We start from the raw sequence: 18,805 nt of genomic DNA, 5'->3' as shown, positions 1-18,805 counted from the left end.
CTTCTGAAGAAGTAACGTCATAGCTACATGAACTTATACTATTTATTTCTTCTCTCCTATTATGTTGATCGTGCTGTTGCTTGTACTATTTCTAATCTCTGGCTCCTCGGTTCGTTGCTGTGGAGTCATGTAGTCCGGTCCGTATGCTTCTTTCAAAAAGAAGTGTGGGTCGTGTACTGTATCAAAGGGCATTCCATTGATCGTAACCTGCGAGAACGGTTCCACCATGTGGCCGGGAAAGAAACGTCCGTTGCTCCCGTCCATCTCCTGGATTTCCCAGTTCCCAGTCTTGGCTTTCTTCATTCGGTACAAGTCGACGTATGGTACATCGTAGCTCTGAGTCAGCGGCAAGCTCGAATCATAAAGTTTCGAAGCCAGCGGATGCGTCGGCGCCACGCATACGCGCCAGATATTTAAGTAAAACATGTGATACCCTTTGTCCCAAAGCGCTTTCCTCAGCGGTTGGATGTCGTGAAGTCGCTGCACATAGCCAATGTCTGTGTCCTCTGTGAACGGGATCATAGAACCATTGCGTACGGCTCCGAGCAGCGACCCAAACGTGATTAGTGGAGTGTTACCCGTAGCTTTCAGCTCCTCGTACACATCTACCAGTAACATATGCAGTACACTCGCGTAACAAACCGACTTGGGCGAGCCAGTCGTCAACAGGTCCGTTCGGTCACCTGCGAGACAGAATGGCGTGTCCTTCCTTCCTGATATCGGTAAACAGTACCCATACTTCATTTTGGTCCTCAAGCTTTCCTGACAGAGCTTTGTATGCTCTCCGCGAAACTTTAGCGTCTTGGGTTGACCCATTTCTTTCAATACCGAGTAAAACCGATGACCCGAGTGGTACTCGATCCCACTGACGTTCAAGACTCGTGGAACACAGACTCCTTTCCCATTAAAGACGGAGAATTCCGGCATACACGCTAGAATATGCGCTTCCATGGCAAACCCGAAGAGCACCAACCCGACCAGCACCACCACAAACGTCGGAACGACTGTCACGCCTGTCCAGAAGCCTCGACAGCTTAGAAAAGCTCTTCGAACAGCCCCCACGCGACGTGGTGGCGTACGCTTGGTAGCGTCGACGTCTTCCTCGATCTTCTGCTCCATTGACAGCTCCGCGATCTCCGCTAGGCTTGACGAGACTTGCGCAGCCAAATGCCAAAGAGAAAATGAGACGATGGGACGAATGGATGCGGGGTCGTGTCGTGTTCACGTGTGCCAGAGACGTGTATCCATATGGTCGATGCTCGTCCCAGATTTTTTGTGGCGTTATAAAAAAACTCATGTACTGACAATACAGGAGATACCGGTAAACTTCATGTATTATATTTCAAATTCTACCTTGTAGTTTCTTATAATACATGTAGTATTATCTTAATAGTACTATGTGTAGCAATATATGTATGAATTGTTCTGTGTTTGTGGAGCTCAAAATGGTTACTGTAAGTCTTATACATGTACCAAATTTATTAGTGGTACCTTACTCGACGGGTTCATGGTGCTGCGCCCTTGGTGAGTCTCTTGACTGCGTCTTTGAGCTTGTTAGCGACTACTTGTGCAGGAGGTGGTCGTTGCTTGGGTGTCATGTAGTCTGATCCGTACGCCTCCTTTAGAAAGAAATCAGGGTCATGAACTGTGTCGAACGGCATTCCGTTAATTGTTACCTGTGTAAATGGTTCGACCTTATCGACGGGTATCATTCGACCATTAACTCCTTGAAGCTCTTGGAAATCCCAGTATCCATTGCTGAGCTTCCTCATCAAATATAGATCGACGTACGGTACGGCATAGTTCCTGGTTAGTGGCAAGTTTGGGTCATACAATCGAGATGCAAGCGGGTGATTTGGAGCCACGCACACGCGCCAAATGTCCAGGAAGAACATGTGATACCCCTTCTGCCACAGCTCGTGGATCAATACATCTTTTGCGTTGAGTTGATTGGCGAAGCCAATGTCTGCGTCTTCCGTGAATGGAATCATCGACCCGTTGCGTACAGCTCCAAGTAACGAGCCGAAGGAGATCAGTGGGATGTTCCCCGATGCCTTAGGCTCTTCGTAGACTTCGACCATCAACATGTGCAGTACGCTCGAGTGGCAAACGGACTTTGAAGACCGAATATTGAGCAGATCAGTTCGATCTCCAGCCGTACAGAACGGCGTGTCTGTCCGACCGGAGATCGGCAAGCAGTAGCTGTATTTCGCCTTGGTCCTCACTCCTTCGTCGCACAGCGCAGTGTGTTTCCCTCGAAATGTTGGGGCTACGGGCGGATCCATCTCTTTTAGCGCCGAGTAGTACCGGTGACCAAAATGGTACTCGATGTTGCTAACATTCAGGACGTGAGGAGAACAGACTTCTTCCCCGTTTAAAACGGCAACTTGTGGCGTACACGAGATAATGTGCGTCTCCATAACGAGACCAAACACGAGTAATTCAAGTTAGACAAGTACGAACGTCGGGATGACTGTCACTCCCGTCCAAAAGTCTCGGCAACCACGAGTAACGCCAACACGACGAGGAGGATGGTGCTTGTCGATTTCGACGCCTTCCTCAACATTCTTCTCCATTTTGATAGCTGTTGTGTGTACCTTTCACAAACGGAGTAGGAAAAAGAGTGAGAGATTGCGTAAGTTTCAGCAACCCCCTTGAGACGGTGCCGTTTTTTCTGTTGATTTGCGATTTCGGTGCGTCTCAGAAAAGGTTAGCTCTTTAATATGATACTGTAGCTTTCTATCCACCCAATGCGACTCGCAGCTGTATTGTGCGTTTGTGCACTCTTTTCCTCTCCTCAAGTTGAATTTTGGGCCCGATCGGCATTCAAGCGCACGTACTAAAGTAACCCACCCGTGGTGTTCATGGTTAACTTGCTACCTTCTGTAGCGGCAATTGCAGTATATATCCGCGAGCTGCAGGTCACGTGATTGATCGCGACGATCGGACTCTGGTTCCTTCCACCAGTTGGTGCATCACAACTTTTCAGCTCATGGCAACCCTGCTTAGATTTGCTCCAGCGTTTTTGCTTTATCATTATTGCCTCTCACGTCTAAACTACAGTACTTGTATTATACATAACGTTATTAATAGCATGCGTTTGCAGAATGCCATCTCGATTTGTGAAGGGTTATTGGGCCGACTTGCTGTATTTAGTCGGAGTGCAATAGGCCGACGCGAAGCTGGGATAGGTATGCTTGAGTCACCACTACTTAACGGTGTGCATGCTACCGTACCTCACAAAATATAAGTGCTTTTGGCTCTTTTTGTGCTAGATTTGGCAGCAAAATACAAATGATCATTGGTCAAAAGCATATGAGACTGCGAACAAAATGATACTTACGGACCATTTAGATAATCGACAGTTGATTTTCGCACTTAACCGAAACATTGGCATTTATTGTAAACTTCCATCGAAAAACCTGTAAAACTACCCTTTTCAATTGCTTTTAGCAAGGGCTTTTAAATATCACTTGAATCTTTATAATTGAAAAAGTATTGAGCTCACAACACTCCTAAATGTATCGTCATTTCGAGGGGCCATCAATGGAGATAATATTTTGAGCGACCACAACTTCTTCAGTTTTAAGCATTCTGTAGCTTATAATGGCTCGAGAGATAGAGGAGACGCCCCGCTTTCGTTTAGAGTGCTTGAGTTGCGATTTGTACTTAGGTTCGTAGGTATCATTTTTGTTTGGGGTGGTCTCATATGTACTGTACAACAGTAATTAAGATTTGTGCTCTCAAAAATGATATTCTCGATTAAATTAGAGATGTCAGAATGAATATTCAAAGCTATAGCTCCAAGGAGCTCATTTTAGTGATGACGGTGATGTGCTCGAGTTTAAGTTCTGCACCTGCTCGGGTTTGGCATAGGCTTAACCCTTTGTACTTCGACTCGATCTGTCAGCTAACTTAAGAACAATATGTATATTCAAAACTAAGGTATACTTAAGTACATGTAGTTTCTTCCAAGTTTTAGTTGTGAAATGGTTTTATACGGAATATTTGTTGCGCACAACCCGATGATAGTTGCCTATTGCCAGGAAATTTTGTTTTGCTGCTAATACAAGTAAAGCCTAAACTTTAAGTTAAGGTTTAAAAATGAATTTCCGGTGGTGACTGAAAAGAGGTTAGTTCTGCAGTAAAACGTCTTAAAATACGCTTTCGTGCCGTTCAAATAGATAAATTGTCGGGCGTACTTCTACCGTGCAACTTAGGTGATTTGTATGACATTCTTCATGCAGAATGAATGAAGAATTCCAACATATCAGCATACAAAGAGTAAGATCAAACCTCAAAATGCAATCGTTTCAGATGAATTCTTCGTGCAATTTGCATGGGGCGCTTCGCAAATGAATAGAAACGCGTACATACAATCGTCAAAGTTCGTAGTGATACCCACTTTTTATCGCTAAACGGAGGAATCACTATCCAGTTCTGTACTATTACACCTTGTAATACTGCATTACTGGATGAAACTATAAAGGGGTACTGCGCTAGCATACGCCAAGCCCCTATCTGGGGCGTAGAGTTATGGAATTGTACACAAACCCGCACCCGTCTCTGTGAGCTACTGGACTACCAAAGTTGTGAAAATGGAGTCCTGAAGAGTAGGACACCATCATCGGTGAGCGTGCTGTGATGATGTCCGGCTTACTTAGTACGGTTTAAGAACGGCTAAACACTCCAGAAGAGAAGATAGTCTTGTTGAAGCCACTGAATTGGGTACAAACGGAGCCGGAAATAGAAATGTATTTGCTGGACTTGTTGCCAAACAGACACGCTATTTAGTTAATGACCACGATAAAGTAACACTCGTCGATTTGTATCGCTAAGTACAATCTGGAGGTTAGAGGTAGTAAAAGCTGAAGGCCAATGGGCAACCTCCTTAATTAAAGGATATCACTAGCTGGGATACCACTCCAAAGAGGATTGTCTGTATCAGCATCTCCTCATAGCGCTGTTTTGTGAGTTAAATCTTTTAGCTAACGCCTTACAGTGAAACTAGTCTAACCTAAGCAGGGGTGAGAAAGAAAGACCTGTGTGTACAGGAGACAAGCGGTTAAGTAATACGCTCGGCAGATTTCATCTTACGATGATATGCCTTCAGCAACATGCATCAGGCGCTGCTAGTCGGGCCTTCTTAGCTCGCTTTGCCAGTCGCATCTCATCATCAAACGCAAGAGTAGCACACACTGCCATATCATTTGTAGCGCTCTAGCCGTAAATTTACAATCTTGTATACACGGTGAAAACTACCTTCACAATCAAATATCTATCTGGGATGTAGCTGCAGTAACAGCTCCTGGCTAAGTGCTAAAAGCTTGCAATCACACAGTCCCAGATTTGAGTGAGCGATTATCAACACTTCTCGACTGTTTAGCGCACGACAAATTTCATTTATCTAAACATTCATGCTCAAGCTAAAATTATGTGTTAGTTTGATGAAACAAAATCTGCTATCTTGTTTTGATTATTTGTAGCAAACAAAAACACGTGAAAATCGTCGAGCTGCAATTTTTCTGCTAAGCATTTATTTTGTGAGGTGCGGTACTTACTTCAGAATTAAGTACACTTATTTATTGTTGAAATTACCAACGACAAAAGACTGTCGTAGGCATTCAAAGCTCTTATTGCTTCTACGGGTGAAGCATACTACAGTAAAGGTGATGCGTTAGTCGGAGGGCATCGTTTTTTTTCGAGCCTTAAAACTGGTTTCATTTTCTTTCGATTAAAGCAACCCTTTTAAGAAGTTAAACTACACATTTGTACAGGGTCTTATATACCAGTGAAGCTGTCATTGCTAGTAATGTTCTCTAAGTATGTTAATGACCGCAGCCGACACTGGGAGGGGAAATAATTACTAACCCATTCGTATTGACTGCAAGCACCAGCAAGTTGCTCTACCCAGCTCCAGCGAGTGGCTCGCCAAGATTAATCATCCTAGGAAAAATGCATAGACTAGCATTACATCTAAGATTTAACCATTAAGCTAAAACATGAAGCATTCTCATATACTTTCATTAAGCGATTGTGGCATTAATTGTCAGACGCTCAGCAAGTTGAGCGAAGGTTGTCAAAAGTTACGGTGGACTGAAGGTTTATTGCCTGTCTCCTGACCCGAACAGTATCTTACTGAAAACAAAAAATAGCAAAGTCAGTGAGGTTTGTTCGAACGGGGCGGCCAGTACTTTACTAGTGGATAAAATTGAGAAGACGGTAATAGCTCGCTGTTAGTAGCAGTGTTACTGAAAAAAAACATTACATAATTTCCCTGTCTCAACTTGCGCTCGTATTACTGCTTTTTTGTCGCCGTCGACGCGCTGGGCTTCACGAAAGCGGATCCTCGCCGCCTTGGAGTCATGTAATTCTGTCCGTACGCCCGTCTCAAAAAGAAAAGTGGGTCATTAACCGTATCGAACGGCATCCCATTGATCGTTATCTGTAAGAACGGCTCCACGTTCTGTCTCGGTAGAAGTCGACCATACTTACTATTGAGCTCCTCGACGTCCCAATTACCGTTATGGAGATCCTTCATCCGGTATAGATCCACGTAGGGCACGCCCATATACCCGGTAAGTGGTCGATTCGGGTCGTATAAGTGACTTGCAAGTGGATGTGTTGGAGCTACACACACCCTCCAAACCCCTTTAAAGAACATGTGATAGCCCTTTCTCCAGAGCTCCTCCTTCACTGCTTCTTGTGCGTTAAGCCTCTCAACAAACCCGATATCCGTGTCTTCCGTGAACGGGATCATCGAGCCATTCCGTACAGCTCCTAATAAGGAGCCAAAGATGATCAGAGGAGTATTCCCGGTCGCCTGTAGCTCTTCATAGACCTCGACCAACAACATGTGCAGCGCACTAGCGTAACAGATTGACTTGTGTGAGCGGGTATGAAGCAAGTCGCTACGGTCCGCAGCGAGACAAAACGGTGTGTCTTTCCGTCCAGAAATCGGTAAGCAGAAGTTGAATCCCGCTTTAAAGCGAGCGTCTTCGTTGCACAACGCTGTGTGTGTTGCGAAAAACTGGTGGTAAGATATCCATGTCATTAAGTGCAGCGTAGTATCGATGTCCTGAGTGGTACTCGATGTCGCTGGTGTTGTGAATCCTCGGAGAGCATACTACTTCCTTGATAATGGCAACTTTAGGGGTGGCATCTATGAGTTGCGTATCCACGGCAAGACCAAAGAGCACCAACCCAAGTAGCACTAGGATGAAGCTTAGAGTCACAGTGGATCCAGTCCTGAAAAATTTACACTCAACGAACACCCGAAGGACGTCAATACGATGAGATGCCCCCACGCTGGCTGCAGCCACTGCGTCGATGTCGAGTCTCCTGGTCATGATTCTTGGAATAAAGCAATGGGCTTCCTTGACTTGAGCGGTAAAAAGAAGAATGAAACAAGCAGACAAACACAGGGAAGCAAACCCGGACGGACTGGCTCATACTTTTACTACTGCGATGCAGCGGTACCTCAAACACCGACCGCACTAAATTTTAATACAGTAAAGACTTTATCCTGCAATTCCTGAATGAAGCCACAGCCGATGACATCACCTTGAAATTTATTGCACAATTCCTATTATAAGCAATAAGAACAATTCGTAATTGTGTGTCATTGGCACAAATCAACTCCAAATGGATCACTAATAGATGCTATAGAGCGTGGTAACTTGAATAACGTTAAGTACGGATTAGATCAAGAGGACATCCGCAGCTATTCCATGTATCCTGTACCTACTTTCAGTGACTCACGGACCGTGAGTCGCTGCCCGACGTTTTGTTTATGTATGCTAACCCTTTTGTTTACGAACGCACCACGCGTCCGGTATCGTCAGCTGCAATTTATACGGAATGGGTGCCTCACAAACAGTCGCTTTAACGATAAAGTGTTTCTCTATCTCATAGCAAAAGTTGTGCGGAGGTTGCTATTTGTGAAAGGTAACTCAAGCTCCTTAAAGAGGGTCGATCTGACTGAAATCAAGACTGAGTCTTCGTTCACTTAGAAGACAATAATGTATGAGTTAAGAGCAATTTCGTATAAATGAAAACAGCCTAAGATAGATTTAAATGTTTTTACATGTAAATCTGTATTGAACTAGGTATTGATAATTGGCAGGATTTTTAATCCTTTATTAGCGTTTGACTGCATCCTTCATGTATAGATTGATTACTTAGGACAGTACCGTACGATCTCAGGTCTTTGATCATTGATCTGTAAAAGAGACCAAGTAGAAAAAAAAATGTTTGCGGAGGGCACCACCGTAAACATGCTTGTGACTTGTTACCACCCGTAATCCGAACGACTACCGGGCTTCTTCCCACTTATCAAGGACCCTCTGCAAAGAGTACTTCGAAGCATATTGTTCCGAATCCAAAATCACGCCAACCATTAAGCTAATCCATATATTTGATGCTGAACTTGAGCCCCCTACAGCAATAAAGTGCTTCATACCCCAGTATTATACTTAGAGCTTAGCAGCTCAATAAATGGTCAAAGAAAAATTGGGAAAGCCGTCCGTCTACAGTACACGTAGGGAGAGCAATGTATACTCGGAGCTGGTAGCTTGTCCCCGTTCAGACGAGTAAAATACATTTAATGCTTACCACTTAATTAAGTACGAGTTGATCTTCCGATATAGAAATGAATCATTGCGGACTACAGCTGTAAAATATATATTTAGTAACGTTAGTTTTTTTCAACCTCAATTATAATTATTATTCCTTTCTCTACCAAAGTATTGTTGTCAACTCGAATGCAGCACCGTTTTTTTCAAGTAGCTTGGCAAGCTAATTGTGCTGGTGGCCCCTAAAATTATAGATACAATACAGAGTTATTTCTAAAAACATGTAGACCTAATTTTTTAAAAAATTGTTTAGAACAATGTTTTTCCCCTCACTCATCGTACCGCGAGCCAGCAAATGGACAACTACGGTAATACATGTAAGTAAATAGTTTTTTTTACCTTTTCGTTCAAGCTATTCTTTGTAGGCTCGTCATGCGGTTTTGCTCCACAATCAATGGGAGAGATGCAATCCGGCAAAGTACTGCAGCTATAACTTTTGCTTCGTAAAACCACTCAGACGTTTCTGTATTGTAATAAGCCTGGTACCTGGAATTCTATGGATACATGGGAGCTCGAGGCTCTAGCGATTCTGCCGATTCATTTCGCGGCTTCGGCGTCAAGTAATCCGATCCGTAGGCCTCCGTTAAGAAGAAATGCGGGTCCCGCACCGTCTCGAACGTCATCCCATTGACTGTGGCTTGCGAGAACGGCCACACCTTCTTATAGGGAAGAATCCGTCCGTTGCTGCCTTGCAGCTCCTGCATATCCCAGTCTCCGCTTACCGTCTGTGTCATCTTGTATAGGTCCACATACGGCACGGCGAAGCTCTCAGAAATCGGAACATTCGGGTCGTACAGACGCCCAGCCAGCGGATGAGTCGGCGCCACACATACGCGCCAAATATCCAGAAAGAACATGTGGTAACCTTTCTTCCGTAGAGCGAGCTTGACCTTCTCGGCTGCGACTATGTCACCCACATAGCCGATATCGACGTCTTCTGTGAATGGAATGATGGACTGGTTCCGTACAGCGCCTAATAGTGAGCCGAACGCGAGGAACGGCGTGTTTCTCGTGGCTTGAAGCTCTTCGTACACTTCCAACAGTAGCATGTGCAGTACACTGGCGTAGCATATTGTCGTGGTCTGTACATTCAGCAAGTCCATTCTGTCGGCTGCAGTACACAACGGCGTGTCCTTTCGACCGGAGATTGGTAGACAGTATTCGTATTTGGCTTGAAGGCGACTCATTTTGCTGCACAGTTTGTAATGCTCTGATGTCATCTGAGGCGGGGGTACAGCTCCGATATCCCGCAGTCCAGCGTAGTACCTGTGGTCCGAGTGGTATTGGATGCTATTCGCGTCTAGAACTGCAGGACTACAGGCGTGTCCGCGCAGTGTGGAGACGCTTGGCGTGTAATTGACGAGTGTTTGTACGAAAACCAGCAGTCCAATCACCACCAACACCAAGACCGGCGTCGCCGTCGCGCTGGTTTTGAGGTCGTTAAATACGCGCGCAAGTCTCCATTGAGCGTTCACCCGGCGTGTTTGTTTACCCTTGACCTCGTCTTCGAGCTTCTTGTCCATTAGACGCCGTATCCCACGCCGAGCAAGAGGAAAACTAAAAAAAAACAGGCGACAACACGATGCCTGTCCGATTGTGAGTGCCGTCTCATCATGATACTCATGGTACACTATAAGGTACAAAAGCTCTCTTGTCGTACTTCAAGGCGGTGAACGTATCTTACGTTTGCTATTCATTTCTATGCGCTATAATCTGGTAAACACGAGTCGTTTATTCCACTCTAGGCTTCGGCGTCATGTAGTCGTCGCCATACGCCTCCGTCAAGAAGAAATGAGGGTCTTTAACCGTGTCGAACGGCATCCCATTGATCGTTACCTGTGAGAACGGCTGCACCTTGTTGTAAGGGAGAATGCTTCCGTTGCTACCGTCGAGTTCCTCCAGGTCCCAGTCGCCGTCGTCCAGCTGCTTCATCATGTACAGATCCACGTACGGCACCTCGTACGTGTTGGTGACCGGCAAGTTCGGGTCGTATAGATACCCTGCCAACGGGTGCGTTGGCGCCACACACACGCGCCAAATGCCCATGAAGAACATGTGATAGCCTTTCCTCCTTAGTGCGAGCTTCAGGGCATCGGCCGACGCCATCTCGCCCACAAACCCAATGTCGACATCTTCTGTAAACGGGATCATGGAACCGTTGCGTACGGCTCCGAGTAGCGACCCGAACGCTAAGAACGGGATGTTCCCATTGGCCTGTAGCTCTTCGTAGACCTCAACAAGCAGCATGTGCAGTACACTAGAGTAGCAGATGGACTTAGACGAGCGTAGACTCAGAAGATCTGTCCGATCCGCCGCCGCGCAGAACGGCGTGTCTTTCCGGCCTGAAATGGGTAAACAGTACTCGTATTTCGCTGTCTTCCTCTTCTTCTTGTCGCACAGTTTAGTGTGTTCGGCTCGGAAAACTGGAACGGGTACTGTCATCTCCCTCAAGTCGTCGTAGTACTTATGACTTGAATGATATTCAATGTTGCTAGAGTTAACGATTATAGGGGTGCAGACCGCGGCGCTGGAGAGGACAGCGGCAGGCACACGAGCCAGGATGTTGGTCTCCATTACGATATCAAAGGTCACGAGGCCGAGCAGTGCCAGTACCAGAGCCGGTAGCACCATGATACTGGTGCAAAGCTCCTTGCGACGGTGAGGCGCGGCGTACTTCTTGGACACGTACACGCGGTGGGCGGCTTTGGCATCGATCTTGCCGTCGTTTGCCATGATCGTGCGCCTGATAGACTAAAAGATGAACTGAGAGAGACAGGCTCACTCCTCAGGGGCCGCTCCATAGCCAATCGTGCAAGCGGACGACAGGTGCGGACGGAAAAAGCGACCAACACTGAGATACCAAGGAGTATGAATACCACAGGTATGTCCCCGCCTCAAACCACGCTAGCAGGAACTTCTAAGTATAAATACTGAGTAGAGACACCTCCTGGAGTTTTCAGCGCCGGCATGTGGTGAAAGTCGCACAAAATCCAGAGTTTTGAGTGCCATAGGCGCGGTGTAGCCAATTGGTCGTCTTCGTGATCAGCTGTTGCACCAGACTGCAATGCGGCGGCAGGATAATGTAGACGAAAAAGAAAAGAATCCGAGCAGTCACACTGGAACGAGCGTCGATGTCCTCTCAAAAGGGTGACGCGAAGGCTGTGAAGTCTAAACGCTGCGTTGGTGCATGTGGTGGCTTGTGAAGGAATTTGTCGAAGAGAGTCCGAATTACATGTACCGTACATTGTACGAGTCCCGGGATGCGAATCAGGATTTGTTCTTGAGCCAGCAACGATCCACCGTGAATCGTTCAACGATTACCGTTATTCGACATTGAGAACAAGTGAAAAACAGTAGCAGTTCTATGAGCAGTCCACACAGATAGGGGAACTTTACAGAGCACGCTGTAATTGCACAAAACAGTACCATCATGGCACCGTGAATTACTTAAAACACCGTCAGAATGTGTCAGCACAGAAGAGTGCTGTAGTAACACAATAAGTGGTTTCGGCTCTGCTCGCTGCAGGAAGCGCGCAGACAAGGTGAGCTTGGGTCGCTGCCTATCAGCGGTGGCCGTGCAGATATGTGGCGAATGTGGCCCACATAGGTTTAAAGCTGCTGGACGTCACTCGCAGAGCTCCTGTTCGGCGAGTGTGGCCATGCCGAAGCGTGTGCCGTGGGAGGAGAGGGCCGTCGGCATTGACGCTGCCGCGGCCGACGCTGTGATGGAGACGATGAAGGCGTTCGAGATCCAGAAGAGTCAGACGATGGCATGCAGCATGTGTATTGACGCAGAGCACAAGATGCGTTACCGCCTACTTACATGCAGCTCCGGCCTTTGCTGCGAAGCTAGTGAGTTAGACTGCGAGTGGCGAGGAAAAATCGTTACGTGCCTGGAGACAGCGCACGTATCTGTATGGAGCTCACAACACCCGTGTATCCTCTCCAAAGAGCAAGAAGCTCACTACTACGCAGAAGATCTACTGCCGCGAGCTCGCTGATGAGCACCTCCGACCTATGCGTATTCGCCACGCTCTAGCTCGAAAGTTCTCGACGCCTCTTGAGGATCTCCCTCCCTTAAAGACTGTCCAGAACTTTGTGAATAATTACTCGCGAACTTACCTTGAAAATCACGACCGAGTACAGGAGCTCAGGGCCTGGTTCCACGCGCGTGCGTACACCGGCTTGGAGACAATGACGCAAACGTTCACGTTTGGATGGGAGCTAGACAGCAGTGGCAAACCGATTGTGGGCAATGGGTCCGACGAGAAACCCTTCATTGTGGGTCTATCAACGAAGGCGTTAATGCTGCGACTTACTGTGCCCCCACAGAACTTCATCTTACACGTTGACGGGACGTATAAGATGAATCAGTGTGACTATCCAGTTATAGTGGTGGGGATATCTGACAGGTCGCGCAGATTTCACCTAGTTGCTCTATTTGTGGTCTCACAGGAGACTCAGTCTGTATTTGAAGCTGTATTCTTTTCGTTGCGACGAATCTACTTCTGGATCACCAAGAACATTCAGTACGCGATGGCAGACGGCGATAAGGCACAGTGCAACGCCCTTGCGTTGGTGTTTGGAGGCAATCCGTCTTACCGCTTCCTAATGTGCTTCTTCCATGTAATGAAGAAGGTTCAAGAGCGTATTCGGAGCTTTTCCTCCGGTGTGGCAGCCACCGTACTTCGGGAGGTATATGACCTGCATTTTGCACGCAGTGAAGCCGCCTATTTAGAGATGCTGCGTGGCATTATGACGCGGTGGCTGAAGGAACCTGCGTTGGTCCAATTTGCTCAGTACATGCATGGACAATGGTTGACTGGTCTCTTCACTACGTGGCAGATATTCGCCACACCCAGTGGCTTCGCAACGACTAATAATCCAGCCGAAACGTTTAACGCGTTGATAAAGCGGGACTATACGCTACGTCGCCGCTTAAAAATGGGCACTTTACTACGAGAGTTGAGCGCCAGTTGCCAAGATCAATCGTCCAGTACGAAGGCATTCGAGTTTGGCGTGGTTCCGACACCAACCCTCGCGCGTCGGGTATCGGAGTTGGTACGAGCACAGCTCCTAGGGATAGCAGAAGGACAAGAAGTGGATGCAGTGAGTGGAGGAGTAGCTGGAGAGCCCAATATCATTCGTGTCATATCGCTACCTGCCCCTCGTGTCACGGTGGCGCCTAATAAACGGACGGAGGAAGGTATAGCTGTTTCCGCGCAGATGGGGGTCAATTACGCCCGCAAAGAGGTCGAAGGACAGCCGTTTTGTGGTTGGCACGTGGATGCCGAGCGACAGTGGTGTCAATGCGACTACTGCTACGCATTTGGTACGTGCATTCACGTCCTGTACGCCCTGCGAGCTACTACACACGTTGACAGCAGTGGGCGCGACATTTTAGTCAACAGGAAGAAGCGGAGACGTTATGGAGTGGCGGTCCTGCCGGTTGTAGGCCGTCCGCGCACAATCGGACCTGCACTTAGCTTTGAATGACTTACACGACGTTTGCTCAAGCGTCGTGTGTGGCCCCGACGCAGTTAAACACTTTATACAGCATCTTACATCTTCAGCAGACATAGTAAGTGTCCTGTAAGCGAAAGCGGTACAGTTTGCATGACTCCAGAATTTGTATTCTTTCCTTTTACATGCTAAAACTGTGTTTACTTCCTGCTAGCATTATGTACTTCGAGATACACCTGAGGGTATGCACCACAACCGCAAGCTAGTCATCTCCATCGTCGTCTTTGGTTTTCTCCCAACATTCATCACACGCACACTTAAACCACCTCTCATTCCCGTAGTGTACGGTAATTTCTGCACTAGCTTTGACGTCGCGAATCATCTTTACAAGCACCTTGACGCTGGAACGGTTGGACTGCTCTACGAAGGCGGCGTTGGGGTCACAGGAATGACTTATGAAACGGGTGATAGAGCCGCACTTGAGCGCATCTACGTAAACGTAGTTTCGTTTCGTAGACTTCGCATTGTACAGCAGTGTGTAGCCGCTGTTTTGCTTGGTGGCTTGATCCGGCTGCCCCTCGACAATTGCTGGAAACTCACTTAGTTCCCCACAATACTCGCCAACAACGTCACCGATATCCAGCCAGGTCGTCGTGAAGACGCCTAAACCAACTCGTCCAGTATCGAAAAGTTTTAATGTATCGAGCGTGCGTGGAGCATTGCTGCACATCGCACCGAGGCTGCAGCAATCAGGAGTGCAAAACGTAGCACTGAAAACGTTCTTACAACCGTCGAGGAAACAATCAATGACGCACTCGCACTTATCAAACTTTCCGATGTCTGGAAAGAGAACGCCATTGCTTTTGCAGCTCGTTAGGTGCTCAACGTCATCTGGCCACTCCAATCCTTGGTGCTGCAGCGACGTCGCTTCCTCCTCCTGGGACGGAGTCTCCGGCAATGACTTGCGTCGATCATGAAGGTTCTGTAGGCGACGTTTTACCTCTGGTGAACTTAGAATGTCTTTCATACGACTCGCCTTCAACGTCCTGGCATGATAGACGTTCATGCCACTACTAGTAACCGCACACTTCTTCTGATTACAGCGCTTCCTCGACCTTGGCACATGCCACTCAGCACGCCTCTTCTTAGGCTGGTGGCGAATCTTGGCTCGTACATACCGGGTTGGGATCGCCTTCACGTACGCAGCAGCCTGATCCTCCGTAGATACAGCAACCCCACGCTCGTCATCTTCTTCGGACGAAACTAAATTGATAATCTCCAAAATAGACGGTCTTCTGCCTTCTTCCTCTCTTGTATTCTCCTTCACGTCATGACTAGCAATTGCTCCAGACGTTAGCGCCTCCATCGCATCAGATTTGGAGCTGCTAAGTGCGGTCCCAGGCTGAATGTGTGTGTTTGGACTATCGAAGTCCGATTGAGGGCTCTCAGGGACAGTATCCTCACGCATATCTCGTAGTGCCTGATGAACGGCTGCTACTGCATCACCCACAACACTCTGAAGCGCTCGTTTTAGTACGCTAGAGCGTGAAGGGGCCGGCACAGATCCACCTTCGAGCTGGTAGGTCCGGAGTTTGCGCCACTGCGACTCGGACAGCGGAACCGGGGCGCCCGAGGCGTCCGACAGCCTCTTCGTCATCATATCCAACGGTATGGGCTCTTCCGTGTCGACGGAGATCGGAAAATCGACGTCAGGAGTGGTGTCCACTCTGGTGACGACTGCAATGCGCTGACCTCTAGGGTCTCCACAGACAAAGGCTCGGGTGTAATACTCAAGTGTCTCGCCGGCTCTGAGGGTCTGGGGTAGTAGATCCGACGCGCTCAGCCCCACCATCGACAACGTCCCGCTGCTGGAGGCGCGGTAGCTCGTTGGTTGTGGTCGCTGCTGCTGGGACCTGCGGGAAGATACGACAATGAGTGTAAGACCACACAAAACAGCAATGACACGCTACATTCATCGCACCTTCATGTGACCTGCTTTCGCTGGCTTGTCAACCCTACCCCACTGTACAGACCGAGAGCCGCCTACTGCAAATCTTAAAGCTGGCCTGTCCGCGTTTATTGTGGGGGATGGGCTATTGTGTTACTCAGATTTCTACTTGTGAAAACTATATTTTCTCAACTTTACAAGATGCAGGACAAATACACATAAGGCGATAGAATATGTGGAAAAAAAACAGGAACAGTGTTTTAAAAGTAGAGCTGTTAACGTTTTACAAAAACTATAAACGTGAAAAACGTTTGCCCAAACTTTATTCACGTCGTAAACTTTTGTCAAGTTAAAATGTGGTCCTCATACCACTCCGTTACTGTCACTTGAATGTAAAGCTTCGGTAGCCGTCAAGTGTCGCCATCATCGACACGAACGTTGCAAAGCGAGAAGTTCTGTGTCCGTTCTCGACGAGAACGGACATTTTTCTTGCGTCCGAGTGCTGAGTAAATGCAATAAACGTCCATGTATTTCATTTTTAGTGAAGCGCTAGATATTGACTCATAATTGACAACAGTAAAAAAGTAGCTGCAGCGTTTGCTCATTGTAGGAAAGAACATTCCAAGAAAACTTGCGTGTAGCACAATTCATGTTATACCAGGTACAATGAACGCAAATACTGAACGATGTTGAAGTGGTGTATTGCAAATACATATACTGGTAAGCCAAGTGAACACGTACTCCGCCCATGTCTCTAGCACGTGCTGGAAGTGTGCAAATTGGATCAAGCTTTGACCTGGACCAAAAGGTGGGTGAGCTCTCACTGCAGCTACGAGAGCTTATCGCTGCGAAAAAAGGGACGCAGACTACAGCGCGGACGGACGTGGTGCTCTCTGAATCCTTCTGGAAGCAAGTCGCGGCTCAGCAACGCGAGCAACGGCCGAGTGGAAGCAGAGCACAAGCGACTTTTACAGATCGTTAACTCGCAAAATACATACATCGAGAACATAGGGATCGGACTACGCGAGCGTCCGAGCTCCTTGAACACTCTTCAGCTTAGTACAGATACTGTGGATCGATTCAACGACATCAAGTGGCTACGACTGAAGTCGTCCGATGCCACGTTGTATGAAGTGTATCTCCAAGAAGTGAATGACAGCTACACTCGCGTCGATAAAGTGTTCGAAGAGTGCGCCATTGACTCGATGCCTATAGACTCTGTGAGCTGCATCCATCCGCACACCCCCAATGGCAACGTACACTACACTCAGTACGCCAACAAGTTTCTGTATCCGCTTGACTTCGAGAGCACGTGCAGCGGCATGTGGGAGGTCTCCAACTTGCCACACCGACATCTCGACCGTGCAGTCTTCAAAGACTTATCGGATGATGGTAATACGGTCACCTTCAAGTTCCGCTTGACAAGGACTCTCGTTGATGGATCCACTGTATCCATTTTGAAGCGGGTCCTCTCGAGGCGATTTCGAGACAGCAATCAAGTGGTGATCGAGTGGAAAATCTTCTCCGAGGGAGAAGGCGTCTTCGACACGCTTTCGTCGGTGACATGAAGCCTGTGACGAGCTCGCTCCGCTGTAATGCACACTGTATATGCAACATATATCAAGGCCAGCACGGTCATTGCTAGCTCCGTCGCTCACATCGTGGTCGTCCGAGAAGAATGGGTGCGTCGCTTACAATACAGAATCCCATGATTCACCGACCTGCGCGGCGTGCATTCTCAGCGATAAACACAAGATCTCGTACCCAGGGGTTCTCCAATACAGTATTATACGGAATTGACGGTGGGTCCGCGCAATAATAAAAAGGGAAATTCCACAATTACCAATAAAAAATCTGCAGTAAGTATTGCAGTATTGCCTACAGCTCTGCGTCACTTCCAGCTGAAGCTAACCTCGTCACATCCAATAAATCCCTGTTTGCATGCAAAAACATAATCAACTCAAAATTGGCAGGCGACATGCATGTCCGCCAAGGTGTAAGCACCAGCTTGCACTGCGAGAATAATCGCTCGCATGCATTTGATGTTGGGGGTAGCTGCTTCAACAACTCGCTGTAGATAGTATCACCACTGTCTCCTCCATGCTTAGCGCTCTTGCTTGGACCAGCACAAAGAATATGCGTCGCGTAATCTTCCTTGCATGTCCTCATCTTGCTACACCTGCTTCAGATCTCGAATCACTTGACCGCTGCAGCTTCTGCAGCTGAAAGAACACCTTCGTTGATCATTGCAAGCTGCTTGTTTGTGGACTATGAGATAATGATTGGCTATCAGATTCATAACTAAGAGCTAGTATGGGCAATACAGACATCAAGATTCGGTGCTGAGACGTCCAATTGCTTCGTAAGGCATCTAAAGTTTCTATGAGCCTACTTTTGTAAATTATACTGGAAATATTGGAGCAATATCATATTCATATTTTTAAGAAGGTTGCAGTAATCCGTTTTTATATTTTATAATCTGATTTTAGTGATACTGAAATTTTTTATTCAGACCCCTGCTCGTACCAATTCTGGTGCTAGTGAACACCTCTTGGCTGTAACAATGTTGCCACTGGCTGAAAACGCTCTTTCGAAGGGAACACTTGTTGCTACTGTCCCACGACACTTTCGGGCAAGACGGCTTAGATGACGATACGTGTGCCTGTTTCCCTTCCACCAGTCAAAAAGACTTTTTATTTCGTCCTCTTCGTCACTCAGTTCACTTGATTCGGATTCATCAGGCGCAACCTCCTCCAAGTAT

General features: G+C 47.4%; 5 protein-coding genes across 5 annotated transcripts; all 5 read right to left on the bottom strand.

The window, feature by feature from the left end:
- Positions 1 to 42: 42 nt before the first annotated feature.
- On the bottom strand, positions 43 to 1,119 carry PITG_05103 (uncharacterized protein; the record flags this gene model as incomplete). The annotated part of the gene is made up of 1 exon (XM_002998761.1): positions 43 to 1,119. One exon carries the CDS (start codon positions 1,117 to 1,119, stop codon positions 43 to 45), a length of 1,077 nt encoding a protein of 358 aa, XP_002998807.1.
- A 475-nt stretch (positions 1,120 to 1,594) lies between these two features.
- On the bottom strand, positions 1,595 to 2,420 carry PITG_05102 (uncharacterized protein; the record flags this gene model as incomplete). The annotated part of the gene is made up of 2 exons (XM_002998760.1): positions 1,595 to 1,616; positions 1,657 to 2,420. 2 exons carry the CDS (start codon positions 2,418 to 2,420, stop codon positions 1,595 to 1,597), a joined length of 786 nt encoding a protein of 261 aa, XP_002998806.1.
- Positions 2,421 to 6,298: 3,878 nt separating this feature from the next.
- On the bottom strand, positions 6,299 to 7,054 carry PITG_05101 (uncharacterized protein; the record flags this gene model as incomplete). Its single annotated transcript, XM_002998759.1, has 2 exons — positions 6,299 to 6,677; positions 6,729 to 7,054. The coding sequence occupies 2 exons, from the start codon at positions 7,052 to 7,054 to the stop codon at positions 6,299 to 6,301; spliced, it is 705 nt and encodes a 234-aa protein (XP_002998805.1).
- Positions 7,055 to 9,127: 2,073 nt separating this feature from the next.
- Positions 9,128 to 9,820, bottom strand: PITG_05100 (uncharacterized protein; the record flags this gene model as incomplete). Its single annotated transcript, XM_002998758.1, has 1 exon — positions 9,128 to 9,820. The coding sequence occupies one exon, from the start codon at positions 9,818 to 9,820 to the stop codon at positions 9,128 to 9,130; it is 693 nt and encodes a 230-aa protein (XP_002998804.1).
- A 544-nt stretch (positions 9,821 to 10,364) lies between these two features.
- Positions 10,365 to 11,264, bottom strand: PITG_05099 (uncharacterized protein; the record flags this gene model as incomplete). Its single annotated transcript, XM_002998757.1, has 1 exon — positions 10,365 to 11,264. The coding sequence occupies one exon, from the start codon at positions 11,262 to 11,264 to the stop codon at positions 10,365 to 10,367; it is 900 nt and encodes a 299-aa protein (XP_002998803.1).
- Positions 11,265 to 18,805: the final 7,541 nt, after the last annotated feature.

This window comes from Phytophthora infestans, genomic scaffold, assembly GCF_000142945.1.
Source record: "Phytophthora infestans T30-4 supercont1.7 genomic scaffold, whole genome shotgun sequence".
Taxonomy (NCBI): domain Eukaryota; phylum Oomycota; class Peronosporomycetes; order Peronosporales; family Peronosporaceae; genus Phytophthora; species Phytophthora infestans.
This window is presented reverse-complemented; position numbering and strand designations above follow the sequence as displayed.